A 27,606-nucleotide genomic window follows, 5' to 3' on the forward strand; every position below is an offset into this window, starting at 1 on the left:
GCTGAGCACGTGGTGCAGCCCAAATTTCTCATCCCAGCAGGAATCTGGGTCCCAGTCCAAAAGGTGACCCCAGATTTGTCATTACTGCAAACTCAAAGGCTCCAGGCAAAGCCCTTGAAGCTCCCCCAGCCCAACCATCCTCCAACTCTACCAAGGCTGGGGCTAAACCATGGCCCTCAGCACCACAGCTCTGTGGCTTTGAAACACCTCCAGGGATGGGGATTCAACCCCAGCCCAGGCTGTGTGTGGAGGCCTGGAGCAAGAACTCAGAGCTGCTCCAGATCCTTCTCAGCCTCAGCCAGAGGAGACTCAACTCAGTCAGCTCTGCAGCCCTTTATTCACTACAGGGGAGCTGGAAGCTACTCCTCACCGTGGTCCAGGGGAGGAGAAGGTGTTGCAGGGACAGAGGTGACGGTCAGCATCCCTAGGCTGACAGGGCAAAGCCAACTCTGTTGTTGGCCATGTCAAAGATGGAGTAATACTGGCGGAGGAAGAGGTTGCCGAGGATCCAGAGGGGCTGGCCGCTGGCAGAGGCCACATAGGTGCCCTCCACCCCAAGAGTGCAGAGGCCATCACTCTGTCAGGGGACAAAGAGCACCTCTCAGTGCTAGGCATGTCTGCTGCCTGTGCCTCGGTGGCTGTGCTTTGGCTGGGAGCAGGATTAGACCCTCCTTGTGGTCACACCCAGGCATGCAACAGCACTGTGAAATGGGGTGCTGGGACCCCCGGGGTGCTGGGCTGGCAAAGGAGCTTTTGACTTTTCCCTGGGCAAAGCTGCCCCACAGTGGCAAAGTGCTGCTGGGAAGGGCAGACTCACACCTGCCTGGCAGAGCCACACCTACCTTTAAGACATAGACAGAGGGGGGCAGTGGTAGCTGGGCCCCACTGATGGCAAAGTAGAGGGTGGGCAGGCTGGGGACATCACTGCAGTCGATGACAAACTGCAAGGGAAGCAGAGAGGGGCAGAAGGGTCAGGACCTCACGGCTGGGCACCGTCCTTCCTCCTGCTGTAGCCATCAGGTGTGTCCTCATGGCCCTTCGTGTGTGCAGGGCATCCTTCCCACCTACCCCATAGTCACTCTCCTCTGCACCCAGAGCCTGCAGGAACGCTGGCAGGAATTGTCCTGGGATGGTCAGCAGGAAGGTCCCAGTGTCCACAATGCCATGACAGCCTTGGCTGCACCAGCCAGTGGCTGAGGATCCAATGGAGAACCTGGAGAGAGCGGCAGCAAAGGCATCAGAAGAGACTTCCCCCTCTCCAAGGGCCTCTCCAAGCCCTGGTGCAGCTCTTACTCCTCGATGCTGATCTTCCAGTACAACTCCTGCACCACAGGAGCCCATAAGATCTCTCCCGAGTACAGCTGGGGGTCAGTGCCTCCGAGGATGACTTCCCCACCATAACTGTAGGTTGGGTTGCTGGAAAGACATAAACCCAACCCTCAGCACAGGCAGGATGCTCAGGAGAAAGTGGTGTGGCATGGGGAGAACCTGTAGAGGGGGAGGGAATGGAGAAGAGGCAGGATCCAGGCTGTGTCTGGGCACGAGAGGTCTCACCTGGGCTGTCAGAGGTCTCACCGTGAGTAGTAGAAGCTGAAGATGGGCTCCTGGAGGTGGCTCTGCTGCAGGAGGTTCTGCAGCAGTGTGTTGTAGCCACTGATGCCCACACCTGGGTAAGCCATGCCCAAAATCCCATCGAAGTCCAGGTAGTAAAAGGGTCTGGTGGGCTCGTCCAAGCTCAGGCCGAGCTCCTGGCTCCTGATGACGATGCTCTGGATCTAGAGGGAGAGGTGCTGGGGGACTTTGGTGTTCTGGACACCCACCTGGGCAGCAGGATGGTCAGGGAGGGTTTGAAAGCAGAGCAGGGGGGATTTAGGTTGGACATCAGGAGGAAGTTCTGCACAATGAGGGTGGGGAGACACTGGAACAGGCTGCCCAGGGATGTGGGGGAGGCTCCAGCCCTCAAGGCACTCTGGCCCTGGGCAGCCTGCTCTAGCTGGAGGGTTCCTGCTGCCTGCAGAGGGTTGGACAAGATGAGCTTTGAGGATCCCTTCCAACCCAAGGCAATCTGTGACTCTGTGAAGGTCAATCTGCACTGAGGTGCTGAGCTCATGGTCCTAGTCCCATTACCTCTGTTACATCAAGCTCCCCACAGCCCCAGCCTGCCCCAGATAAACCAGCTGAGGGTCCCAGTTCCACTGCCTGCAGGTCCCACAGCAGAACATCTCACATGTCTGCAAAGGACAGAGCTCAGCCATGGCTGGGAGAGGCAAACAGTGGCCTAAGAGATCCCCTAGCCCCAAGCTGAGAGGACCCTCCCTGGGGCTGGCCTGCAGATCCCAGTCCCCAGGGACATCTCTGCTGACCCTCCAGGAGCTCTGCCCTGGGCTGGACTCGATGATCCTCAGAGGTCCCCTGCAACCCCTGCCATTGTGTGACACCCAACAGAAGGAGGCTCCTGCCAGCTGCTCTCTGAATTTTCAGCCAGCTGGGCCTGACCCCAGCCTCAGTCAGTTCTTGCCCTCAGCTCACCAGAGGTCACTTACTGTCACCGTGTCGTACCCCAGGGCCACCCAGAGGTCACCGAAGCCGTACCGCAGGGTGTAGGTCACACCGGTGCTCGAGAAGGTGGAGGACAGGCTCCTGTTGAACCTGGCATGATTGGCTGCACAGAGAGAAGATGGCAGCCCCCAGGTCACATCCTGCCCTGGGCCCAGCATCCCTGTCCCCACGCAGGCAGAAATCCCCAGGGAGGGGCTTCAGAGGGAAGGGACCACCCAGAACCAGCCCTGAGCAAACCCCAAACCCCCTCAGCTCTCACTGCTGTCCCTGCCACAGCTCCAGCACACAGCACACCAGGGGGGTCCAAGAGGGCCAGTGGGACAGTGCTGTCCCCTCCAAGGGATGCTCACCACAGGCTGGGGTCTGGCAGTAGGTGGAGGGCACCCAGAGGTTGGAGGAGCCAGTGTCAAACAGCACCAGGAAACGCTGGGGGGGGGTCCCAATGCTGATCTCCCCGAAGTAGAAGGACTGTGGACAAAGATGCTTCAGATCTCTGCTTCTGCCTGGCTTTTGTCAGCTCTCTGCCCTCTCCTAGCTGAGAAACCCAAAGTGCCAGGGGGCTGCAGGAAGGGTTCAGAGTCCTTGAGTGCCTCCAGGGCAGCCAAAGCACAGAAAGGGTCAATGATTTGCCCTCAACATGGGGCCAGGAGTGGTAGATCTGCCCCACAACCATCCAGCTCTGCTGAGAGGGGACATCAGCTCAGGATGAGCTCTGCTGCCTGCTGCCTTTGTCACCCAGCATCACCCAGCCCTTGGAGACACCAAAGCTCCTGCCCAGTGCAGCCCTTCCACTTGTGGCTGGGGAGGGAACCAAGCCACCCACTGCAGAGCTTCCTGCAGGCAACTGGGAGAGCAGGAGGACACCTCCAAACCCAGAGCTGGGTGGCTCAGGGGAGGAGGGAGAAGCTTTCATACTTACATCCAGGTAGTTGGTTAGGGGTTCATAAGCCACAGAGTCACTGGGCAGGTATTTCCTGCTGGGATCTCCCCTGAGGTCCTGCAGGAAGCCTTCTGGCACCCCCTTCTCTCTCATCACCTCCCTCAGGGACTTGCCTTTCTTCAGGATGATTCTGTGCTGGCTGGAGATGGCAGTGAGATGCCAAGGGGCTGCTCAGCCACCATGCTGAGGGTGAGCTTCACTCTGCAGCCAGACCTGGCACCCCAGCAGCCATCCCAGCCCCAGGGCTCACCTCCTAGCCCCCTCCCCGAGCTGGAGGCAGAGCAGGGCCAGCAGCAGCCACCACATGTCCCTGGGTGCCGGTGGCTCCATGGCAGCTCCCGTGCCCTGCCCAGGGCAGGGTGTATATAGCCAGCACTGTGCCCAGCCCCTTCCCTCTATCACTGCCCCCACCCAACACCTGTGGTCTGGTTATCACCACAGCCACCCTGATTGTACCTCCTTCACCTGGTTGTCCAGGCACTAAGACATTGTCCACCCCCTCTGACACCAAGACCAAATATGTGAGGTCTGATAAAAGGCAAAATTCTGCTGTTATCAACAAGTTAAAGTATTTTCTCTTGCCTTCAGCACCACCTTGACCTCTCCAGGAGAACAAAGGCAGAACACACCCTGTGGAGCAAGGGGAAGAAGTTCATGATACTGGTGATCCCCTTTTGCCCCATCCAGGCAGCCAAGGAAGTGCCAGGGGCCAGCAAGATTTCTTCCATCCGGGTCTGCAATGCCCTGCAATGTTACACCCAATGCCCTCCACACAGCTGGCAGGAAACAGCAGAGCTGCTTTTGAAGCCCAGCTCTGAGCCTCTCAGGAACTAGCAAAATGGCCCCAAAAATGTCTCTTTCCAGGCATTTGTCTTCCTGCTCCTTCTGCCCTCTGGCTCTGCTAATAGCCCCCAGAGAGGCTGAGATGGGGACTAGAAGCTGCTGAGCACAGCAGCCCTGAGCGATGTGGCAGAGCTTTACCTGCCCTGTGGCAGCCCAGCCACCTCCAGAGGACCATGTCACAGAGTTGTGAAGGGTTGTGAGAGGCCTCTGAGATCACCCAGTCCAACATCAGCCCAACACCACCATGGCCACCACACCACATCCCCAAGTGCCATGGCCACAGGTTTCTTGGACCCCTCCAGGGATGGGGACTCCACCACCTCCCTGGGCAGCCTGTGCCAGTGCCTGAGCACCCTGGCAGTCTGAGTCCTTGTTCAGCAGCTTTGATCAAAGCCTTTGATGTGCTGCAGTTCCTTATCCATGGCAGAGTTACACCAAGGGTGCTCAGCTCTGGTGCCTTTGAGCTGCTATCTCCCAGAGGCTTTGAGTGATGCTGGTCACAGCCAGGCTGGAGAGCTGCAGGGCAGCATGGATTTAGCCATGTGTTCACAGGGGCTTTAGCTCTGGGACACTGGGAAGGTGGTACCAGCCTTGCCAGTCCCTGCCAGGTCCCTGAGGACCCATCAGGGTCACTGGGAGCCCATGGCAGCTCAGGAACCCCCCCAGCAGCACAACCTCCTCCATCACATCCTGGTGGATCTGTGCTGCTCGGAGGGACCCTGCAAAGGGAAGAGGAAAGATCAGCAGGGCCGTGGTTCAGCCTTCTCCTGTCCCTTCCTGCCAGCAGTGCTGCCAGAGCAGCTTCAGAACTCTTCCCATTTTAAAGGGGAGGGGAAATGCCCTTCCCTGCCCCCCTCCTATCTAATCTGCGTCTCAGCCTGTGTCAATATTTTGACACAAAGCACCGAGGAGTTTGTGTCCTCTCCCTGCCGGGATGACAGAGCTATTAATACATCTGCTAATGAGCTCTGATGATAAAGAGCTTCTAAGAATGGAATCAGGATCCCAGGAGAGAGTGGTGTCACCCGAGCCTCCCCCAGCCAAGGTGTTCCCCATCCCCTGGGGCCACCCAGCGCCATTCCCAGCACCGCAGCTGAGCTCTCCCCTGACCCAGTAGCCCTGCCCGGGGGCGCAGGGGTCGGCTGGATGCCCTGACTAACCCAGGGTGACTTCATGCTTCCACCTGAACTGAGTCACAGGACTTTGCTTGCCCTTATCCAGCTGCAGGGAGGATTAGAGCCCTCCCACACACAACTCTGACCAGGAAGAGGGATGGAGGAGGTGGGGACAAACCGGCCCCGCAGCTGCACCCTCGGCCGGCTGGAGCGATCGGTTCAGCCCTGCAAGCACCAGCGGCTGCAAGAGGCAGGGCAGCCTGTCCCTGAGGTCACCCCAAGGGCACCACAGGCTGCAAGCAAAGCAATGTCCACTGCCACCAGCTGTGTTTGCCTGGCTAGGTGCTGCCGAGCCTCTGGCTGAAGTGCCTTAGTGCCACCTGGCAGCTGGCAGTGCCTGCAGCAGGGTGAAGCCAAACCACCCCGAGAGGGACTCCTGGCACGACCGGGCACACACCAGCACTGAGAGCACACAGCAGAGCTGGGGGGGTGGGGGAGTCCCTCGGGGAACCCCTGTCCCCAGGGCTGTGGTTGGTGTTTGAAAGCAAGCTCAGTGACTTTTTGGTGTCCTGCTCCCCAGCGGCAGAGCCTGGTCCCTGCTGCTTCTCACCTGCAAAGCCAAACCCGTGCAGGAATCAGCTCAGGAGCTGCACTCTGGGCTTGTCCCTCGCTGCGAGCAAGGACAGGAGTGCACTGCACACTGAGGAGCAGGAGCAGAGAAGGGCAGAGAAGCTGGGGAAGGGTCTAGAGCAGAAGACTTCTGGGGAGCAGCTGGGAACTGAGGTGTTTCAGTCTGGAGGAGGCTGAGGGGAGACCTCCTTGCTCTCTACAGCTCCCTGAGAGGAGGCTGGAGCCAGGTGGGGTTTGGGATCTTCTGCCAAGGAACAAGTGAGAGGAGAAAAGGCAACAGCTTCAAGCTGCACCAGGGGAGGTTTAGGTTGAACATGAGGCAAAGTTTCTTCCCCCAAGGGCTGGCCCAGGCTGCCCAGGGCAGTGCTGGATTCCTCATCCCTGGAGGTGTTTCAGAGCCACAGAGATGTGGTGCTGAGGGCCACGGCTCGGTGGTGACCTGGCAGTGCTGGGCTGGACTCAAAGAGATCTTTTCCAACCAAAACAATTCCATGACTGAGTTTCTCCTGGCACTTACCTCCCTGTCTGAGACCTCCCTGTCTGAGACACACAACCCAGCAGCCCGCCCTCAGGCACCGCTCAACAAGCTCAGGGCAGGGACAGCTTGAGATGTTTGGGGTTTATTTATAACAGGAGGCTGTGAGAGCACACTGAGACACCCCAGGGGGACAGGGAGGAACACCAAGGTGCAGAGGAACCCCAAGAGCTGCTGCAGCCAGGGCAGTGTGGCCAGCAGAGGGGCCGGGGGCTGCTGCTCCCTGCTCTAGGCTGACACGGCGAAGCCGATGCGGCTGTTGGCCATGTCGAAGACGGTGTAGTACTCCTTGAGGAACACATCCCCCAGGATCCAGAGGGGCTGCCCATTCTGGGAGGGCAGGTAGGTGGGCTCAATGCCAAGGGTGCAGTAGCCATTCTTCTGTAAGGGGGCAACAACAGAGAGTCAGAGCCTGCAGCACGCAGCAGGACCCTGGCGGCAGGGCTGCGGGGAGCTGGCAGCGGCCCCCGGGCAGGGAGGGCCTTGCCAGGAGCCTTCCTGCAGGGTGCAGGGGGAAGGTGCTGAGCTCAAACTTACATTCAAGACGTAGGCAGAAGGGGAGAGTGGGAGCAGAGCTCCGTTGATGACGAAGGTGATGCTGGGCATGTTCTGCACCTGACTGCAGTCAACTGCATACTGCAGAGAGAGGGTCAAGAGGAGGTCGTGGCCCCCACTGCGGGGGCACAGATGCCCCACGTGCAGGGACGGCAAACACAGCATCCCCTGGCAGTGCCAGGCCTGCTCCTTCCCTGGCATGCCTGCAGCACCACGTCCTGTAGGTGCCACATGGGTGTTGGGGGACCTGGTCAAGCCCATGGCTTCTGGCTCCCGTGCCAGCCCCTGGGCACACCTCCAGGGCATGCCCTGCACTTACCCCATAGCTGGTCTGCTGGGCCCCTGTGAACTGCAGGAAGCCATCCAGGTACTGCTGGGGCACCGTCAGCAGGTACGTGCCCGTGTCCACGATGGCCTGGCAGCCCTGGCTGCACCACCCAGTTGCTGTCTGTCCAATAGCAAAGCTGGGAGGAGAGGAAGGGAAAGGACCTCAGCCCCCACAGCCGAGTGAAGAAAGCCATCCTGGCTGGAGCTGGGAGCCTGACCCCCACCCTCAGCTCCTGCCTGCTGCCATAGCTGCAGACTCATCTGGAGCAGCTCCTTCCAGGAGGTGCCAGGGCTGGATCATGCCCAGCAGGCAGAGCCACAACTCACCTATCGAGTGCCACCTGCCAGTACAGCTCCTGTGTCACCGGTGCCCAGGTGATGCCCCCGCGGAACAGCCGCTGGTCGATGCCCCCCAGCACCAGCTCTCCCCCGTAGCTGTAGGTGGGTTGGCTGCACAAACACAGAGCCACAGCAGCAGGGCTTGGGGAATCGGTGTGAGGTGCATGGGCAAGGCACCAGGAGCCTGCCTGGGGACAGGCAGAGGCTGGTGCACAAGGGGGGGTCGGGGCAGGACGGGAGGGAAGGGACTGAAGCTGGAGTAGAGGAGCTTAAGGCTGGAGATCAGGAAGAAATTCTTGACAGTGAGGGTGGTGCCCGGGGAGGCTGTGGCTGTCCCCTCCCTGGGGGTGCTCAGGGCAAGGCTGGATGAGGCCCTGAGCAGCCTGGGCCGGTGGGAGGTGTCCCTGCCCGTGGCAGGGGGTTGGAACTGGATGGTCTTGAAGGTCCCTTCCAACCCAACCCGTGCTGGGAGAGGTCTCGCAGAGGGCAGATCTGTACCGAGAGAAGTAGAAGCTGAAGATGGGCTGGGTGAGCTGGTTCTGCTGCAGCATGCCCTGCAGGGCAGTGGGCATCCCTCCCACTGCCAGGGAGGGGTAGGCCATTCCCAGGATGCCATCGAACTCGGCGAAGTAGAAAGGCTGCGTGGGCTCGTTCTGGCTGAGCCCGAACTCCTGCGCCGCCACCGCGATGCTCTGGATCTGGAGGGGCAGGGGACTCCAGGTCACTTGGCCTGCTCAGGCAAACCCCAGCAGCCATGGAGGATGCTCTGAAAGCCCAAGGAGCACACTGCAAGGCCCTGGCTGCTGCCAGCATCCCCAGGCAGCTGGGAAAATGGGCAGAAACTGGCTTAAAACAAGGCAAGAACCCCAGCTGCTGGTGGCAAGACAGCAGCTGTGCCCAGCTCAGCTCCACAAGCCATGAGGGCTGCCCTTGGGCAGGGACACAGTGCCCAGGGGGGGACACACACAGTGCCCAGGGGGGGACACACACAGTGCCCAGGGGCACAGGGGCAGCAGGAGGGGCACTCACCCTCAGCGTGTCGTAGCCCAGCAGCACGGTGAGCGAGCCGCTGCCGTAGGACAGGGTGTAGGACTGGCCACTGGAGCTGAAGGTGGAGGAGGAGCTGGGGTTGAACTTGGCATGGTTGACTGTGGGAGAGGGAAGAAGACAAAGCTCCTGGCTGTGAGCTTTGGTGGCATTTCACCTGCTGGCATAGCAGCTCAGGAGGGAGCAAGCTGCGAGGAGCGGAAGAGGCTCTGCCTGGAGGCTCCCTCCAAGGTTTGCTTCCCAGCTCTGCCTGCATCCCTCTCCAGGGAGCAGCTCTGGGGACCACAGCAGCCACCCAGCATGGCCAAAGCCAGCAGCAGTCACATCCCCACCCCAGCAGCAGTGAGTTAGATGAGGAGAGCTCTGCCAGGGCACGGGGGCAGCTCTGCCAGGGGCATCAGCTCCGTGATTCATGGCTTTGCTCTTCCTTCCACCTGGCCACAAAGGGGCAGGCACAGCCATGTGACTTCTGTGCTCTGGGGACACCCACAATGGCCACAGGGACTTGGCCATCTCCATCTACACTGAGGGTGGTGAGAGCCTGGCCCAGGCTGCCCAGAGAGGTGGAGCTGCCCCATCCCTGGCACCAGGGCAGGTCAGGTTGGTTGGGGTTCTGAGCAGCCTGCTGTCCCTGCTGCCTGCAGGGGGTTGGACTGGAGGACCTTTGAAGGTCCCTTCCCACCCAAAGCAGTCTGTGGTGAGCCAGAGGGCAGTACCAGGGAGCAGCTATCCCAGAGCAGTGTGCTGGGAGCAGGCTGGCATCCTGATTTCTCCCCTGTGCTGGGAGCTCAGCAGTGTGGGGCACTCACAGCAGGCTGGGGTCTGGCAGTAGGTGGAGGGCACCCAGAGGTTGGAGGAGCCAGTGTCAAACAGCACCAAGAAGTTCTGTGGAGGGGTCCCAATGCTGATCTCCCCGAAGTAGGAGGACTGTGGACAAGAGATGAGGCAGCTCTGTTGGTCACAGGGTCAGGGACTGAGCAGGGTTTCACCTCCCAGCCCTGTGCCAACATCCCAGTGCTTGGCAGGGTGTGGGGAATGCCAGGCAGGAACAGGCTGAACTGAGAGAGCTGAGGGCTGTTCAGTCTGGAGAGGAAAATGCTCTGGAGAGACCTTAGAGCAACCTTCCACTACCTGAAGGGAAAGGCTGGGGAGGGGCTGTTGAGAAGGGCCTGTGGGGATAGGACAAGGGACAAAGGTTTGAAACTGCAGCAGGGCAGGGTTAGGCTGGCATCAGGAGGAAGCTCTGCACAGTGAGGGTGAGGAGACACTGGCACAGGCTGCCCAGGGAGGGGGTTGAGGCTGCATCCCTGGAGACATTCAGGCTCAGCCTGGATGTGGCCCTGGGCAGCCTGCTGTGGCTGGAGGTGGCCTTGGGCAGCCTGCTCCAGCTGGAGCCATCCCTGCTGCCTGCAGGGGGGTTGGAGTTTGGGGCTCCCTTCCACCCCCCTGCATTCTGTGTGGATTCTCATCCTGCTTTTCACCCCCAAAGGTGCAACATTTGCTATTTCCTTGGCTATGTCTTTTCAGGCATCCAGAGAAGCATCACTTCATGGTTGGGGGGGAGGAAGGAAATGGTGAAAAGGGGAAAAGCAACCTCTGAGTCCTGGAGGGTGAAGAGATTGCTCCAGCAGCTGGGAAGAAGGAGGGCAAGGGGAGAGAGGGGCATGGAGAGGCAGTGAGAGGAGCCTGAGGCACTCACATCCAGGTGGTTGGTTATGGGCTCGTTCACAACATAGCCCTCACTGAAGTTGTACTTCTGAACTGGATCAGCCTTCATCCTCCTCAGGTAGTCCTCCAGCACCCCAGCCTCCCTCATCCTCTCCCGTATGGATTTGCCTTTCTTCAGCTGGATCCTGCCCAGAGGGAGAAACCAAAGCAGGAAATGAGCAGATTTGGGCATTTTCCACTGATCCCTTCCCTGGGCTCCTCTGCACTCTGCCACCATGGAGCTCTGCTGCCTTGCATGTGCCCAGGAGCTGCCCTCCCAGGAGTGGATGCAGCATGGACTAAGACCAAGGTGATCTGTGGAGGTGCAGGAGGCCAGAGGCACACCTGGCTAGCCCTGGCCAGCACCCAGGGGACAGAGTGCAGCACCCATGGGGACAGAGTGCAGCACCCATGGGGACAGAGTGCAGCACCCATGGGGACAGAGTGCAGCACCCATGGGGGACACAGCTCTGTTATCTGCCCCCTCCCTTGCCCTTTGTGCTGCAGCAGCTGCTGCAGGACACTCACCTCACCAACCCCTCTGAGAGCTGGAGACACATCAGGGCCAGGAGCAGCCACTTCATGGTGCAGGAGTTGTCCACTGGTCCCCACACAGCTTCTGGGAGCCCACAGCAGATGCCCTGCGCTGCTCAGCCTCCCCAGCTTTATACCGGGAGGCAGTGGCTGCCTCCTTATCTACTGACCTGCATTTTCCACTGCCACCACGTGCAGCCTGGGGCTTCAAGGCTCTCTTTGTGTGCCGGACCACGAGGATTTCGAGGAGTCTGTGTCCTTAGCGAGGTGCTCAGGTGAGGGCAGAGCGGCGCTCCCGAGATCAAAGTGTTAGCATCGATAAGGAGCAGCTCTTATCACGGCAGGCAGAGAGGAGTGACCCAGACGTCACGGCACGGAGCTGGGACACCGTTATCTGTGTTCCTCCGAGCTCGGGCTGAACCTCTCCCCAAAACAACAAAGCAGCTCTCGTGGCTCTTGGCGCAGGATGGAACCGGCCTGGGGCTTTCGTCTGCCGCTCTTCCGCCCCGGCCAGCGGCCCGCAGCCACCTCCTGCCCCGGGGGAGGGAGGGCTGCTCCTGCTCCTGCTCCCGAGGTTTCTCCAGGGCATAGTGAGAAAACCTGGAGCTGGAGGCTTTGCTCATCCTAAGGGTTTGAAGCTCTCATTTCCTCCCCGGTGGGTTCTGACGCTGTTCTTCTCCACCTCACCGAGTGCTGCCTTCAGCTCTGAGGAGGACAGGAGGAGGACATGGACCTGCTGGAAAGGGTCCAGGGGAAGCCATGGAGATGATCAGAGGGCTGGAGCGCCTCTGCTACAGGGACAGGAGAAGAGAAGGCTCCAGGGAGACTTTAGAGCAGCCTTCCAGTCCCTGAAGGGGCTCCAGGAGAGCTGGGGAGGGACTTTTGCCAGGGGCTGGGAGTGATGGGATGAGAGCTGAGGGATTAAACTGAGAGTAGATTTGGATTAGATGCAAGGAAGACATTCTCCACTCTGAAGGTGCTGAGAGCCTGGCCCCTGCTGCCCAGAGAGCTGGGAGCTGCCCCACCTCTGCAACCACTGCAGCTCAGGCTGGGGCTCTGAGCAGCCTGCTCTGGTTGGGGATGTCCCTGCTGGCTGCAGGGGCCTGGGGCTGGGGGAGCCTTGCAGGTCCCTTCCAACCTAAACCATTCCAGAGGTCTGCAATCCATCAGCCTCCCAGCCCTGCACCACCCCCTCCTGCAGGCACTGCTGCTTTCCAGGTGTCACACAGCCCTCCCCTGCTGCTGCCTCCACACTATTTTGGGCAGAAATCTCCTGGCTTGGGGTTTCTTTTCTGTCTCAGTTTCTGCAGTACCTGATTCTCTTGCCCCCTGCATCACAAGGCAGGAGCTGAGCTTCCCTTCCCAGGGGAGGCTTAACCCATCCAGCCTAGAGAGGCAGAAAATTCCTTGTGTGGGTTTCTTTTGCCTTTTTCCTGTGTAAAACAGAAACCCCAACCCCACCCCACCCCACCCCCAGACATCCTACACCACCAACAAACAGCCCAACAGCCCCAAAACATTTGGGGTTATAACTGAGCTATTTTCCAGCAAATGAACCAAAATATTTGGGGTCATAACTTCAATTATTTTTCTAGCACACAGACCCAAATATTTTGGGGCTCTGAGGTAAACATTTCCTGGTAAATGGCCCCAAATGTTTGCAGTTATAACCTAAATGCTTCCCAGAGCTCCTCCAGGCTGGTTTGCAGCCCTGCTCCTGGGCTCTTCCAGCTGGCACCCAGGAGGCTCCATCCACACAGGAGGAGAAACTTCTCTGGTGTGAGGCTGCTGGAGGCCTGGAGCAGGCTGCCCACAGAGGTTGTGGAGTCTCCTTCTGTGCAGAGCTTCCAACCCCCCCTGGCCATTGTGCTCCTGGGCAAGCTGCTGTGGGTGCCCTGCTGGAGCAGGGGGCTTGGACTGGGTGATCCCCAGAGGTCCCTTCCCACCCCCTCTGGCTTCCCTCTCTCCATCTCCTCTGCCCACAGCCTGGCACCGCTCATCCCAGCGCTCCCCGGGGATCTCATTCCCTCAGGAATACCTGGGGGGGAATTTGTGTCCTTTGCTGGCTATTGAGACCATAACCAAGCAATGATCTTGTTTGCTAGCAGGATTGATAGCAAGATCAACTTACTCAGAGGGGATAAAGCAGCAGACCCTGGCTGCAGGCAAGGAGCAGCTATCGGAACGTCGACAGCCGCAGCCTTATCGGCAGCGCCCGGCGGGCACAGCGCTGCGCCAGCACACCAAGCACTAAGGTGCCCTCTACAGCACAAACACTTCCCCCTCTGGCCACTTCTTGACCCACAGTTACACAGCACTTGATTGCTGAGGGGTTTGGCTCAAGAGGAAACAAGGACTGCACAGAATGGCTCAGGTTGGAAGGGACCTCGGAGCTCATCTGCTCCAGCACCCACCCTGCCACGGGCAGCTCTCAGCTGGGCTCAGCTGCTCAGGGCCTCATCCAGCCTTCAACACCCCCAGGCAGGAGGCAGCCACAGCCTCCCTGGGCAGCCTGTGCCAGAGTCTCACCTCCCTCACACCGGAGAACTTCTTCCTCAGCTCCACTCTGCCCCTGCTCTGCCTCAGCTCCAAACCCTTCCCCCTTGGCCTGGCTCAGACCCCCTCAGGAAGTCTCTCTGCAGGATTCCTCCAGGTCCTGGCAGCAGCTCTGAGGTCCCCCTGGAGCTTTCTCCTCTGCAGGCTGCACAGCCCCAGCTCCCTCAGCCTGTGCTCACAGCAGAGCTGCTGCAGCCCCTGGGGCTCTGCTGTGTCCTGCTGCAGCAGGTCCTTGTCCCCCCTGCGCTGTGTGCCCCAGAGCTGGATGCAGCTCTCCAGGTGAGGTCTCACCAGGCCTGCAGCTGCATGAGGCCATGTGGGGCCTGTTTGCCTGGGTCTCCACTTTCCACACGAGGCAGAGGTCACTTGGAAAGGCTCTCAGCTGTCCCTCTGCAGCCCCCACAGAAGACAGCAGCAGGGCACCGTGGTTACAACTCCATTTATTCTGCATACATTCGTAGTGCACATTAATGTCAGACAGGAGCACTCCTCAGGTCACACAGCACTGCTGCTGTTTGTCACCTCTAAGGTCACAGCCAGCTGAGGGGAGGGGAGGGGGGGACAGGAGGACAGAATGGATTCCATACAAACCACCTGGAGAAGCAATTAACAGTGAGAGCCACCCCTCTCATCACAGCAGCCAGGCCCCACCACGGCCAGAGCCCAGGGAGCACTTCTTGCTCTTCTGCCACCTCAGAAGACAGCAGCAGAGGTGAGGGCAGGGAGGCTGGCAGGGGAGGAGGGCTGGAGATACCACAGATGAGTCTGGGCCTTTCAACTGCCAAAGCAGTCACTTGGGGAAGGAACACAGATGAGGTCCCTTGGTTACAGCCAACCTTCCCCAGACCCTGCTCTGTAATTGCCAACTTCAAAGCTCTCAGGCTCTCCACCAAGCTGCTTTCACCTTTGGTCCTGCTGGGTAACAGGCATCCAAACCTGTTCTGCTACCTGTGCAGGGCACTTCCAGACAAGCCAAGTTGGAGGGAAAGACAAACTTCCCAGGAAGGCTGGTGGCAGCCCTCCCAGGAGCTGAACTGGGGCAGTGCAGCCCTTAGTGAGCCTCAATGACACTTCACAGCCAAGATACCACCTGAGAGGGCTGAGCAACATCAACACAGAGGGAGAGAGGAAAGACCTGGGGAGAGAATGGCTGAGAACAGAAAGCTGCAGGAGCAAGGCCTGGGCTGGGTTTTCTCCCAGTGAGCAGCATGGCTTAGGGAACAGGGACAGCAGCAACAGTGCAGTACCAATGGCACAGGCAAGTCTCCCTGCAGAGATATTGATCCTCCAACCCCTCCCAATCCAGCCTCTCCTTGGCCATCCTCTCCCTGGAAGGCAGCCACAGCTCACAGACTTTCCAGCCTCCTTCCCTGGGGGGGGGGGGGGGAGCAAAGCAGCCACATAAAATGGGTTAGAAGGGAATTAAAACCCCACAAATCAACCCCCCCCTCCCATGGCAGAAGACAGCAAAGCACCAGGAGAAGCTGCATTCCTGCCCAGAGGTTCTTGGGGTGAGAGGGTTTGTGCACTCACCAGGGAAGAAGAACAGCAGGGGGAGAGGTTCCACTGACTTACTCAAAACCCAAACAAGAACCACTAGAAAGGTTAAGACAGCAGCAGATGGCTGCCCTCCAAGCCACCCCCTGAACCCCACTCATGAGAAGAGAAAGGAGCTCAGGGAAGACACCAGAGAGTTCCTGAAGGGCTTAGAAAATGCCAGCTCAGAGGCCTTGAGCAACCTGGGCTAGCAGGAGGTGTCCCTGCCCACGGCAGGGGGGTTGGAACTGGACGATCTTCAAGGTCCCTTCCAACCCAAAGCACTCTGTGACTCGAGGAACCTACATCCTCAGCTTCCAACCCGGCGCTGGTTTCTGCTGACAGCATCTCAGGCGCGGCCACTAGAGGACGCTGTGAGACTGCCAGCGCCACGCAGGCTGCCAGGCAGGGCGAGAGCCCAGACGGTGACACTTCTGCTCCTCCCTGCTGCCCCAGGACCTGCCACCTCCGGGTCAGACACAGCCCCAGCCTGCCCCTGCCCCTCGACGGTGACACACGGAGCAGCTCCGGCAGGGCCCCGGCTGCCTCATGGCAGCATCGCTGCTGTGGAGCTTCCCAGCAAAGCAAAACAGCAAGTGGTGACAGAAATCACTGAGGCCTGAACCCAAAGTGCTCCCTGAGAGCCATCACTGCCAAGTGGTCTCCCAGCTGCCTGCACCACACTCCATGGCTTAAACATTAAACGAACCCTCTGCAAACAAGGAGCTGTCAGCACAGCTCCTGAAGCCAGCAGCTTGTGCTCCCCCCTGAGCCAAGCTGCTGAGCCAGCAGGGCTTGTCCCTCACCCACAGCCACCAGGGAGGGCACCACAGGATGAGACACAGAGGCACATGCAGCAGGGAAGCCACCAGGTCACTGAGAGCTCTGTGTTTCCTCATCTGTAAGGACAAGGAGGTGGAGGAGCATCAGATTCACCACAGGAGCAGGAGGCACAAGCTGGACCCCTCAGCTTGTCTGGAGGGCAGCAGCTCAGAAGGTCAAAGCCAGCTGCCCCAGGGCAAAGCTGACTTAGAGCCACCTGAACAGGCCTGCAGCCAGGGCTCTCTGGGAGCCAAGGAAGCCCCTGACCCCTGGAGCTCACAGCAGCTACAGACCCTCACACCAGCCTCATCCCAGGCTGGGGGCCACAGGGAGCCCCCAAGCAGCAGCCCCAGGCCCCCCTGCTGGCTCCCAAGCTGCCACCCAGCAGCAGCTGTGGTCAAACACATCTTGCCTGGGGTTAGCCAAGCTGCCAGCCTCCTGTGGGGGTGGGCAAGGAGCTTCACCTCCTCTTCCATGGAACCAGCAGACACTTCATCCTTTGCCCCCCTCCTGGAGGGATGAGAGGAAGGAGGACTTTGCACTGCTCAGCTCAGGCAGGTCCCTAGGGGAGCTCCCAGAGCACTGCCCTGGCTGCCACTGCCAGCTCAGAAACTCCTCCTTCAGAGGCTTTCTCTAAAGCTTTCCACAGCTTCATTTTACACAGAAAGAAACTTTTTCTCCTCCTGCTTCCCTAACTGAGAGCTGGGGTTGGGTGGAGGGGGGCAGGGAGATACAGCTCTTGTCTTCCCCCTTCAAAAGGAAGTCACTTGGGACAGACACAAAAAGAGCTGACTTGGGTTTCCTTTCAGCCAGAGGTTGCACAAGGGTTGGGGGGGTGAAGAACATGGAAGACAACCACAAGGCCCTCCCCAAAAATCCACAGATAAAGGGGAAACAAAACCAACCCAAAGAGTCTGAGCCTTGGGTGCACTTTGGAGTGCAAGAGCAAGCCAAGAAGTCTGTGTCCTCCAACACAGGCACAGCCTTGCTCAGGCTGCTCTCCCTCTGCTCCTGTCCTTGCCTCCCAACAGGGTCACATTTCCAGGTGACATCACAGCACCCAACCCACAAAGGCTCCAAACACCATCTGGAAAACCAAGCTCCTGGTCTCAGAAGCAGGTTGCAGCTGGGTGCTGAGGTCCTCTCCTCTTTCACTGACCGGAATGAGGGGAGAGGAGAAGGCAGCAGGGACTGGCAACGCTTCTGCGGGCAGCAGGACACCTCACAGCCCTCTCAACTCCTACCCCAGGGAGGAAGATGAAGAGCAGAAAGGTGGAGCTCAGTATCCCACAGCACTTCTGCCTCATGGAAACAGCCTGAGGGCAAAGAGCCATGCAGGGAAGGATCAGCCTGCAGGGTGGCACCGTGTGGAGAAACATCCTGCAAGGGGAGGGGAGCAGAGACCCTGCACAGGACCTCACACAGAGGCCTGACAGCTCAGCTTAGGCTCAGCCCTGCTATCACAAGGGGGGGAAAAAAACCCAAACCAGCCACACATCAAAGGCCACAAATTCACCAGAGAGCTCAAAATGAGCCCTCCCAAGCCTGGAGCTGGAGGAAACCAACTGCACAGCGCCTCTGAGCAAACACTGCTCATGGACTCAGCCAGGCACAGGAGGGAGGGAGGCAACGACTCTGACAGAGCTCCCCCAGCTCAGCTGCCTGGCAGCTCTGCTCACACTCCCCCAGCTCCCTCCCTCCCTGCCACAGCCAGGCCCAGTTTAAAACAGCAACACTAATAAATAAACAAATGAATGTCTTGATTCACAGCTGCTCTTTGTTCTACTCCCCCCACCCCACAGTGCAGCTCAGCTCAGCACAGCACAGCCAGCAACCTCTTCTGAGGTCTGGTCCCCAGCAGGTTTCACACTGGCAGCAACTTTTGGCACTTTCAGCACTTGGGATGCAAAGGAGGGGGAAAAAAAAAGAACATTTACCAAATGAATCATTAACAAACAAACCAATGGAGAAGGAACACTGCTGCAAACAGCCATCCAAAAGCAGCCTTGGAAGGCCAAAGAGGTGGTGTGGGAGCACTGAAGTTTTCAACCCCACTCCTGGCTCATGGCTGTGGTCTTCCCCTCCTCTTTTTGTCACTGCAGAGGCTCTTCAGGAGGTCAGGGGTTAGGTGATCACAGTGTCTGTGCCCATGGCTGGTTGTCCTCCTCTACTCATTTCTACAGCTGCCTGATTGAAATCGAATCTGAGAGAGGGACAGAAGGAGAAAAAGCTTCTATGAGCTGCAAGGAAACAGGAGAGAGGGGCAAGTGGAGGGGGGAAAGACCACAGCACGAGCTCCCAACTCCTCAGGGGGCAGTGAAACCCCAAAGCAAACCTGGGCTTTGGAGGGGCCTGGCTGCAGAGCTCAGGTGGGGGTCCACAGCACGAAGCACAGAGCTGTTTTGGCTGGAAGAGACCTCTCTAGGATCATCCAGGCCAACCTTCAACCCAACACCACCATGTCCCTAAGTGCCATGGCCACAGGTTTCTTGAACACCTCCAGGGATGGGGACTCCCTGGGCAGCCTCTTCCAGTGCCTGACCCATTCCAGTGAAATCCAGCAGGAGGAGGCTTGGCTTGCAGGGGAGCTCCCCAAAAGCAACTTGCCTTAGGAAACAGACCTCAGCCATGCCACTGCCCTGCCTCTGCAGCCAGGCTGCTGGCACTGTGCACAGAGCTGCAGGGCTGAGCCCACTCGAGGCTGCCCCCAGAGCTGCAGCCACCTCCTGCCCCTGCTGCTCACCAGCAACTGAACTTCCCAACAGAGCCATCACATAGCCCAGGGGGCCTGCAAACCAAACTACACGGGAGAGACGGAGAGGGGAAGACAGACAGACAGACAAGCCTTAACATCAGCTGGAGGAGCCATCCCGTGGCGCCGGGGAGGGGGCAAAGAGGGAAGCAGAAGGCAATGGCCAAGGGCAGTCGGCCCAGGCACGGCGCGGAGGGCACGGCGCGGAGGGCACGGCGCCGGCCCCCGGGGCGCCCTACAGGGGCAGGTCAGTGCTGTTGTGCCGAGTTTTCCTGGCGGTGCCATCGTCCCTGGGCAGGGCTCTCTGCAGGCTGGACATGGCCGCCGTCTTCTTGAGGTCGATGACCGCGTAGGAGCCGGTGCGGCGGGCCGGGGGCGCGGCGGGCGGCGGCGCGCAGGGGGTCGCCAGGCTCTGCTGTCCCTTGCGCGGCTCAGCCTCCAGCTCCACCTGGATGTAGTTGAGCTGCCGCGGCGGCTCGGGCCGCGGCCGCGGGAAGTCGAAGCTGAAGACGCTGGGCACGCAGCCCCGCCGGGCCCGGGGCAGGAAGCCTCCTCCGCGCCGCCGCCCGCCGGAGCCCAGCGAGCCGCCGCCGTGCAGCGGAGCCTCCTCCCCGCTCTCCGAGCAGCCGCTGGGGGACGGCGTCAGCGCCTCCCCGGCGCCCCCCGGCTCCTCCGGTGCCCGCCGCAGGGGTTGGCTCTCCCACAGCGGGGGCAGCGCCGGCAAGTTCTGGTAGTGCAGCAGAGCCGCCCTGCGCTGCGGGCGGCCGCACAGCTCCTGCCGGGCCGGCTGCGGGCGCCGGCCCCGGCACAGCGCGGAGGGGGCGGCGGGCAGCAAGCCGTTGACGTTCTGGTAGACACACTGGGGTGAAGCACACTCCTCCTCCTCCTCCTCCTCGCACTCGTTGTTGTTGTTGTTGGGGGGGCAGAAGTGCGTCCTGCCCTCCCGGCGCTGCCCGCAGACTCGTCTGCAGTTGGCTGTAGGACCCAGGACGAACTTAACCTCCCCTGGCTGCAGGAAGACCTGGGGGCTGCGGTCTTCCAGGGAGCAGCTGTGGTTCCTAGGGGGGAAAGGAGGGTGGGCTTCAGGCAAGGAGTGCATACAATGCCGGCCCCTCAGCTCCTGATCACCACTGGCTGTGTTGACGTAGGTGTGGGACTGCAAGGAGAGAAGCAGAGGGACAGTGAAAGGAGAAGAGAAGAGACAAGAGCAGAGCAGCTGCCAGCAGCTGAGAAAGCAGCAGGGAGGGAGTTTCTCAGTGGCCAGTGAAGCAGGAGGAGAGGAGAGAATGGAGGTGTTCAAGGAACACATGGATGTGGCACTGGGGACGTGGTTCGGTGGCCGTGGTGGTGGGAGGCTGCTGGCTGGACTCAGGGGTCTCAGAGGGCCCTTCCAAGCCAAACAATTCTGTGAGTCTGTGGCTTTCAGACAGTTGGAAAAGATTTTGGGAAGCAAAACACAAAAGCCAGTTCTGGACTTGGGGGCTGAAGGAGAGACAGAAAGGAGTCCAACTGCAGGAGACAGAGGACACCTCACAGAATCACAGAATGAATCCCAGAGGGGCTCAGGTTGGAAGGGAGCTCAGAGCTCATCCCCTCCAACCTCCCCACCATGGGCAGGGACACCTCTGAACTACACTCAGCTGCTCAAGGCCTCACCCAGCCTGGCCTTCAACACCCCCAGGCAGGAGGCAGCCACAGCCTCCCTGGGCAGCCTGTGCCAGAGTCTCACCTCCCTCACACTGCAGAACTTCTAACCCTGCTCTCCCTCAGCTTCAAACCATCTCCCCTTGGCCTGGCTCCAGACACCCTCAGCAAAAGTCTCTCTGCAGCCTTCCTGCAGGATCCCTTCAGCTCTGAGGCTGCTCTGAGGTCCCCCTGGAGCCTTCTCCTCTCCAGGATGAACACCCCCAGCTGCCTCAGCCTAATCTAACAGCAGAGCTGCTCCAGCCCTTGGATCACCTTTGTGGCCTCCTCTGGGCTCACTCCAACAGCTCTGTGTCCTTTCAGGCTCACTGCATGTGGCACAGAACAAAAAATCAAAGCCACTCTCAAAGTATTTCCCTGAGCAGCTGCCTCTGGCCACACTGCAGCCCTCTCAGCTGCCAGGGCTTCCCTGATGGCAGAGGGGAAAAGCTGAAGTTCAAAAGCTGACAGCAAAGAGCTAAACATCCAACATGAGAGTGAAAAAAGAGTCTGAGCCTGGGTAGAATAAAAAAAGTCTGAGCCTGGCTGTGCATCCACACATCAGCCTGGGGGCTGCAGCAGGGGCTGACAGGTCAGGCAGCCTGACTGGGGCCCACAAGGGAAGTGCTGCTGTTCAATAATGGCTAAATACTCCTGGATCAAGGAAGCCAACTCTGCCAGCCTTGGCAGAGCCTCTGTTCTACTGAAGCCTCAGAGAGCAGAAGTCCACAAGAGCAAAATGAAGCAGGAGAGGGGAAAAAAGGCCCAAAAGGCTGAGGAGGAAACGAGGATCCCCTGAGCTCTGCTGGAGTGGGGGAAACCCAGCAGTGCAGAGGCCTGTGCTGGTGAAACAAGCTGCAGGTTTATGGCTTGCAAAGAGCTGAGTGTTGGACAAGCCAGGCTTACCTGCTCCTCAGCCCCAAGAAGGGCATGAGTGGAGTCTTCCCCCACAGAGGAGTGCCTCAGGCTGCTGGCGGAGGGGCGCCGGGTGGCGGCGTAGGACAGAGCTGCTGCAGGGAAGCTGTGGAAGCCATTGGGGAGCCCCTGCACAGTGTACCCCAGAGCTGGGAGGAGAAGCAAGGCAGAGGAGCATCAGAGCATTGTCTTGGTATACAAAACAGAGCTGACCTCATCTGCAGAGCGAGCTGGCCTCAGCTGGCCTCTCAGCTGCACCCTGCAAGTCAGGAGCAGCCTGTCTGGGGAAGACCCCTACAGAGGAGCCCCTCACAGGAGCCCCAGGGCCAGGCCCTCTGGCTCAAAACTCCTGAAGTCACTTCCAGTGTGGATGGGAGTTGAGCAAAGCCCAACTCTTCCAGATGTGGTTTCCCCTGGGAACAGCCTGCTCCTTGGAGGTGCTGCTTCCCAGAGGCCAGCTGCCAGCAGCCCAGAGGCCAAGCAGCCAAGGGGGGACAGCTCAGCTGGCTGCTTGAAGGCCTTTTTGCTGCTGTCTCCTTGGAAACAAAATCCCACACCACAGTGGGGCCCTCAAATAAACACTGCATGGGGCAGAGGTGGACGTGAAGGTAAGGCTCAGCAGCTAGGCAGCACTGGGGAGAGCTCTGTGGGCTCCAGAGGGTCATACCACACCAGGAGACATCACCCACACCTCTGTGTTCCCCCCTCTGCTCCCCAGACACCGAAGGAGTCTTACTGTTGGGTGCCTGGGGGGTCCTGGAGAGCTCCCTCTCCGTGGGGTGACTGTTCCTGGTGATGACCACAGGCTCTTCCACGACGTTGATGCTGTTGCACTGCATCAGGTCCTGAAGCAGATTGAAGATCTCCTCTGCTCTGGAACACTTGAAGGCAAAAATCCCTGCAGAGTAACAGAGGGGGAGGTCAGAAAGGGAAGCTCACAATCCTGCTTTACACACCACCTCAGCATGGTGGGGCTGGAAGGGACACAGTGGCCAGCTGGGGCTGGAAGCTCTCCAGAGGCTCCACAGCCTCTCTGGGCAGCCTGCTCCAGGCCTCCAGCAGCCTCACACCAAAGAAGTTTCTCTCCTGTTCAGATGGAACCTCCTGGGTGCCAGTTTGTGCCCCTTGGCCTGTCCCTGGGCACCACCACCCCAGCCTCTTGCCCCTCACCCTTTAGCTCTTGCTGAGCATTGCTCAGCTCCCCTTCTGCAGGCTCTCAGCCCCAGGGCTCTCAGCCTCTGCTCCTCACAGAGCTGCTCCAGGCCCCTCAGCAGCTTTGCAGCCTCCCCTGGACTCTCTCCAGCAGTTCCCTCTCTTCTGAATGGAGGAAGCCCAGAACTGGACACAATACTCCAGGTGTGGCCTGACTAGGGCAGAGCAGAGGAGGAGACCCTCTCTCAAGCTGCTGCCCACACTCTTCTTCATGCCCCCCAGGGCATTCAAGAGAGTGAGGAAACAAACTTTCTCTTCCCCCTCTCTCTCCTCAGGGCTGCAGATGCCAAGCAAGCCTTCAGCTCTATAGAAGCAAGAGAGGCAGAGTGGGAAAGGAGCTAACAGGCACCACTGTGAAACTGGAGTCTCTACCCAGAGCTGCTGATGACTTGGCACATGTAGTCCTGGGTGAGTCACTTCCCTTCCCTGTGCACAACATCCCTGTGCAGAGCAGCAGGGAGATGCACAAACCCTTCCCCTGGCTGCCACAGAGCTCTGCCAGACACAGAGTGCAGAGCCCCCAGCAGGGCCTGCACCGACCAGGGCAGAGAGAGCACAGCAGCAGCACCACAACAGCCTGACACAGGGCACCGCTGAGGAGAGACTGGAGCCCTCCTGGCAGCCACCCTTCAGGTCGCTGGAAACATTAATGAGATCCCTTCCCAGGCTGCTCCTCTCCAGCCTCAACAGCCCCAGGGCTCTCCTCAGCCCTTCCAGTCCCTTCTCAGCCCCCTGCTGGTTTCTCCCCGGTGGTTCCCCTGGGGGAGCCCAGGGCTGGACAGCAGGGGGAGAGGAAGATCCTTCCTCCGGGAAGCTGCAGGCTCACCCTGGCCTGTCTGGCAGCGCCGGCCGCTCTCGAAGGAGAAGAGGTTGGAGTCGTAGCCGTAGCGGCGCAGGCAGAGGTACGGCCACCGGACGGCGTCCCGCTTGTGCGTGTGCAGCAGCAGCTCCCGCTGCGTCAGCTCCATCACCCCCGCTCCCAGCTCCCTGCCTTCGTCGTCCACGTTGGTGACCTGCAGAGGTCCCAGGGCTCCCACCGGCGGCGCAGCAGCCCCCGCGGGCTCCCCCCCGCCCCGCCCCGGGGCCGCCCTTCGCTGCTGCCGGCAGCCGGCGCCGGGCCGGCAGCGCTGGAGGGCAGGAGCCTGGCAGCTGTGCTGCTGGGGCTGAGCACAGGCAGCCCTGAGCACTAAAAGGGTTTCTCTCCAGCTCCCCACCTGCCTTGCTCGGGCCGAGTCTCAGCACAGAGGTGATTTCAGCTGCCAGCACAAACAGAGCTGCAGCAGAGGGAAGGGGAAAGGAACCAACTAATCCCAACAGTAACAGAGCTGCAAGGCCCAAACCCAGCACAGAGGGGTGGGAAGGGAGCTCTGGAGCTCACCCAGTCCAACCTCCCTGCTCCAGCAGGGCAGCCACAGCAGCCTGCCCAGGGTCACAATGGCCAGGGGGGGTTGGAAGCTCTGCAGAGAAGGAGACTCCACAGCCTCTGTGGGCAGCCTGCTCCAGGCCTCCAGCAGCCTCACACCAGGGAAGTTTCTTCTTGGCCACCAGGGCACTTTGCTGGCTCATGTGCAGGTGGCTGTCCCCCAGCACTCCCAGGTCCTCCTCCTCAGAGCTGCCTCCCAGCAGGTCAGCCTTCACCTGCACTATTTCCCCTCACAATCTTACTGAGTGATACCTCAGTGCAAGACTCCTCAGCCCCAGCAGAGGTTTGCTTTCATGCCTGCAGCCTGCCCCACGCTGGGCTCTGCTCTCCCAGGCCTCCTGGTGGGGCTGAAGGCACAGTGCTTACCTTAAATTTGGTGGGGTGGTTGTCTGGGATGCTGTCTCTGCACAGACAGCTGCAGCAGCTCCCCATGACGCCAGCTGGAGAGGCAATCCCTGGCCAGAGGACACAAAACAGAGGCCAATCAGACCTCCAACCCCCCCTCCTCTCCCACCCCCTCTGGGCATGCAGCATTTACAACCTGCATCCTCCTTGCTCCCCCTTCACGTGCCCCAGGGGGTTTGGATCCCAGCTCTGCAGTGTGCTCCTCAAGCAGTGGACACCACAGGACACAAAGCTGATCAATCCCAGCAGCTTCCTTACCATTAGGCAACTGTTGGAGGTTTTTGGAGGAGTGAGAAGAAATTCCCACTGCTGTCCCTCTATCTCCTTTGGGACTTCATGGCAAGCAGGTGTCAGTCACCTAAAGCAGAAGGGAAACAGTTCCATCTTCCACCTGGGGAGGAGAGCACAAGGAAGAGAAATGAAGCCCCCAAAGCTGTGTGTGTGTGAGGCTGAAGCTCTCCTCCTCCCAAGGGAGGCAGCCACGCTTTTTTTTTGCCCAGCTGCACTTTTGTGGCTGCAGAAAGTAATCCTGCAGAGCCCACTCCTGTGATTCCTCAAGAAGCACACAACCTACAGCCCCTGAACATGAGGGAGGTTTGCTTTCCTGGGTGTGAGGCCCTGCACAGGAGTGGAGTTTGTTGGAGCTAGTGCAAATCAGCCCCAGCAGGAACCCTGCATGGCTGGGGGCAGTGAGGGTCCCAGGGATCACATGCAGCTGCTCCTCAGGAATGTGAAGGTGCCTGCAGAAGATGGAAGGTCCTTAAGGGTCAGAGGACAAGCAAGGGAACACAACAGCTGCTCTGCTTTGGACTGGGAAGAGTTGGATGCCAGCAAACATCAGGACTCAGCTCTCAGGCAGCAGTCAGTGAGTGCAGGCATCCAGCAGGCAGGAGCTGCACACAGGAGCTGGGAGCAACACTCCTGCCTTTGATGCAGCCTCGAAGGACTCCAATCCACTCCAGGGCAGAGCATCCAGCAGCAGCTAACACCAGAGGCTGCCACAGGTTATTTGGTGGGAACAGCTCCCCGAGGTGTGAGAGAGGGAAGCCATATGGATAACCAGCCTGGCACTGGAGCAGTAAAGGCTGCTGGACAGCTTGAGCTGTGCCACACCAGGATCTGCCTCAGCAGCAGCTCCAAACAGAACAATGGAGCAGGGAGCAACACCTCTGTGCAACACCACACTGCAGGGCTGCCCTTAGGCTCCTTTAAGGCACAGAGAGGGGTGGGGGGAGGGGGAAGAGCTGACCAAGGGGTCCCATTTAATTTTTCACATCAACAGAGAATTTAACTCACCTGCCCCTGGCCCCTGCAGAACTCCTACCCCAGCCTGACCCTGCCAAGTCCCCCAGCAGAGGAATGCTTCCTTTTGAAGGAGCTGAAGGAGCCCAGGCACAAATCAAACCAGCTGCTGCCTGCCCTCTTGCACATCACCCCTGCCACACTCCCTGCCACCACCACATCCTGCTCCTGCCACCCCAGCTGTTGCTCCACACTCAGCATGGATTTACTCCCTGCTGACCTTACAGGCTTTGATCAGTGATTCAGCAACAGAACCCTCTCTGCTTTATCTAACCTGCTCACCAGGGGCCTTGTCCTCTCCTGTCTCTGCCCTCCCCCTATCATCTCATCAATGCCCTTAGTGAAGGGAAAAATCTTGTCAGAACCATGCTGCCTTTTCCTCCTTTCTTCTTGATTCCTCTCTCCCTGTGGTGCTCTCTCCTTTTGTGTCTGCCCAGGCTGGACTGCTGTCACCTAAGCAGCTGTCACTATGGTCAGAACTGAACAAACTAGGGGGGGGAAAAGCCATTGTGAGATCCCTGGCTGCTCTCTCAGGGCTTCCTGCTACTCCCTGCTGTTGAATATTTTAACAGCATCCCTTTCACACAGACATGGAGACTCCCAGGGCTCCAGCCTCTTGCCCAGTGCTTCCAGCAAGCACCTTCCTGAAGCCTCTTTGCCAGTCCAGAGCCTAAAGCAGTGGAACTCTGATAGAGCCAAACACTTCCCTGAGAGCAAGAGCTTGTGCCCCCCAACACCAGCAGCCCCAGGCTCCCCTCCAGCCTCCCCCTCTCCCAGGATCCAACCCCAAACCCTCCTTAGACCTCTGCAGCCCTCCTTGGCCCAGTCCCCAGACCACAGCTCACCTCTGGGGGCTTCACTCTTCTCCCAAACCCTCTACCCCCAGCCAGCCCAAGACCCCTCATGCCTTCTGCTCCTCCTGTCTTCAAGTGATGCCCCTGAACGTGGGACTGCAGAAGAGGCTCTGCCCAACCCCGAAGAGCCAGAGCACCCCAACAGCCTCTGTGACTGCCCTGAGCCCCTGGCTCAGGGGTACCTCACATGGAAATGTGCCTGGCCCCAGACCAGCCCACCCGTGACAGGCAGTGCCCAGGGCCCCCCAGCAGCATGGGAGCGAAGAGAAGGGCTGCGGGGGGGGCAAGGGGCGGAGGGGGGAGGAAGGGGCAGCGGGGGGGGGGCAGGGGCAGCCGGGGGCTGTGAAGCAGGGGCGAGTCTCGGGGTGGGGGTACCAGGGTGCGAGGGGACAGCAGGGATCACGACGGGGATGGGGGACAGGGAGGGGAGGGAGGCCGGGGGCCATACGGCCGGTGCCGAGGGGAGGCCCCGGCGAGGGTCAGTACCTGAGGCGCTGCCCGGCTCCGCCGCCCGGGAGCTGAGGCCTGGGCCTCTGCGCTGCCGCCCGGTCCCCGTCCCGGCCCGTCCCCTGCCCGGCCTGCCGGGCCCGGGCTCGGGCTCGGGGACCGGGTGCGGGTCTGGCGCCGCCAGTGCCGCGTCCGCCCCAGCCCGGGCCGGGCCCGCCGGGAGCAGCGAGAGCGGCGCCCGCGGCCTAGAGCGGCTCGGGCTGGGAGCGCCCGCGGCCGCCAGGGGGCGTGCTGGGTCCGCCGAGCCGCCAGGGGGCGGGGGCGGGAGGGGGCCCCGCGGTGGGGGGCGGGGCCAGGGCAGGGGTCGGCGGGGGCAGAGGGCGGGGGGCATGAGGGGGACTGGGGGTGCAGAGAGGCAGGAGGGGGAAAGAGCTTGGGGGCGCCTGGGGCGGGGAGGTGCTCTAAGGGATCAGTGCAGGGGGGTTTGGGGGTGTGAGGCGGGGGGCGCTGAGCGCACTCTGAACCCAGCCGCCCCCATTCACAGCATCCTTGCGCCCCATCCACCCCA

The 27,606-nt window shown here is 60.1% G+C and overlaps 3 protein-coding genes across 4 annotated transcripts; all 3 read right to left on the reverse strand.

The window, feature by feature from the left end:
• Nucleotides 1-424: 424 nt before the first annotated feature.
• LOC104305349 (pepsin B-like) lies at nt 425-3,805 on the reverse strand. The gene is made up of 9 exons (XM_009906195.2): nt 3,750-3,805; nt 3,479-3,629; nt 2,910-3,027; nt 2,544-2,662; nt 1,576-1,775; nt 1,294-1,416; nt 1,069-1,213; nt 843-941; nt 425-577 (listed from the first exon to the last, which is right to left on the reverse strand). Exons 1-9 carry the CDS (start codon nt 3,803-3,805, stop codon nt 425-427), a joined length of 1,164 nt encoding a protein of 387 aa, XP_009904497.2.
• A 3,045-nt stretch (nt 3,806-6,850) lies between these two features.
• LOC104305392 (pepsin B) lies at nt 6,851-11,213 on the reverse strand. Its single transcript, XM_054176447.1, has 9 exons — nt 11,126-11,213; nt 10,590-10,743; nt 9,700-9,817; nt 8,873-8,991; nt 8,342-8,541; nt 7,832-7,954; nt 7,497-7,641; nt 7,160-7,258; nt 6,851-7,003 (listed from the first exon to the last, which is right to left on the reverse strand). Exons 1-9 carry the CDS (start codon nt 11,179-11,181, stop codon nt 6,851-6,853), a joined length of 1,167 nt encoding a protein of 388 aa, XP_054032422.1. The 5' UTR covers nt 11,182-11,213.
• A 7,782-nt stretch (nt 11,214-18,995) lies between these two features.
• On the reverse strand, nt 18,996-27,299 carry FRS3 (fibroblast growth factor receptor substrate 3). Of its 2 annotated transcripts, none has more exons than XM_054176514.1 (7): nt 27,078-27,299; nt 24,694-24,793; nt 24,397-24,485; nt 23,434-23,620; nt 22,132-22,293; nt 21,387-21,544; nt 18,996-19,953 (listed from the first exon to the last, which is right to left on the reverse strand). In XM_054176514.1, the coding sequence occupies exons 3-7, from the start codon at nt 24,460-24,462 to the stop codon at nt 19,033-19,035; spliced, it is 1,494 nt and encodes a 497-aa protein (XP_054032489.1). In that variant the 5' UTR covers nt 24,463-24,485; nt 24,694-24,793; nt 27,078-27,299; the 3' UTR covers nt 18,996-19,032. The 2 variants fall into 2 exon arrangements, with proteins under 2 accessions (XP_054032489.1, XP_054032487.1); XM_054176512.1 differs by having other exon boundaries at nt 24,694-24,826.
• Nucleotides 27,300-27,606: the final 307 nt, after the last annotated feature.

The sequence above is a fragment of the Dryobates pubescens genome, chromosome 35 (genome assembly GCF_014839835.1).
Source record: "Dryobates pubescens isolate bDryPub1 chromosome 35, bDryPub1.pri, whole genome shotgun sequence".
NCBI lineage: Eukaryota > Metazoa > Chordata > Aves > Piciformes > Picidae > Dryobates > Dryobates pubescens.

Excerpts from the sequence above, each read along its gene's own strand:
- LOC104305349 (XM_009906195.2), bottom strand. The coding sequence starts at position 3,805 with ATGTGGTGGCTGCTGCTGGCCCTGCTCTGCCTCCAGCTCGGGGAGGGG. Across the intron at positions 3,630-3,749 it reads CTCGGGGAGGGGGCTAGGAG|AATCATCCTGAAGAAAGGCA; the intron begins GTGAGCCCTGGG and ends CAGCCAGCACAG. Across the intron at positions 1,417-1,575 it reads TTCAGCTTCTACTACTCACG|CAACCCAACCTACAGTTATG; the intron begins GTGAGACCTCTG and ends ATGTCTTTCCAG.
- LOC104305392 (XM_054176447.1), bottom strand. The coding sequence starts at position 11,181 with ATGAAGTGGCTGCTCCTGGCCCTGATGTGTCTCCAGCTCTCAGAGGGG. Across the intron at positions 10,744-11,125 it reads CTCTCAGAGGGGTTGGTGAG|GATCCAGCTGAAGAAAGGCA; the intron begins GTGAGTGTCCTG and ends CCCTCTGGGCAG. Across the intron at positions 8,992-9,699 it reads CTGCCAGACCCCAGCCTGCT|TCAACCATGCCAAGTTCAAC; the intron begins GTGAGTGCCCCA and ends CCTCTCCCACAG.
- FRS3 (XM_054176514.1), bottom strand. The coding sequence starts at position 24,462 with ATGGGGAGCTGCTGCAGCTGTCTGTGCAGAGACAGCATCCCAGACAAC. Across the intron at positions 23,621-24,396 it reads ACCACCCCACCAAATTTAAG|GTCACCAACGTGGACGACGA; the intron begins GTAAGCACTGTG and ends GGACCTCTGCAG. Across the intron at positions 21,545-22,131 it reads GACCCCCCAGGCACCCAACA|CTCTGGGGTACACTGTGCAG; the intron begins GTAAGACTCCTT and ends TTCTCCTCCCAG.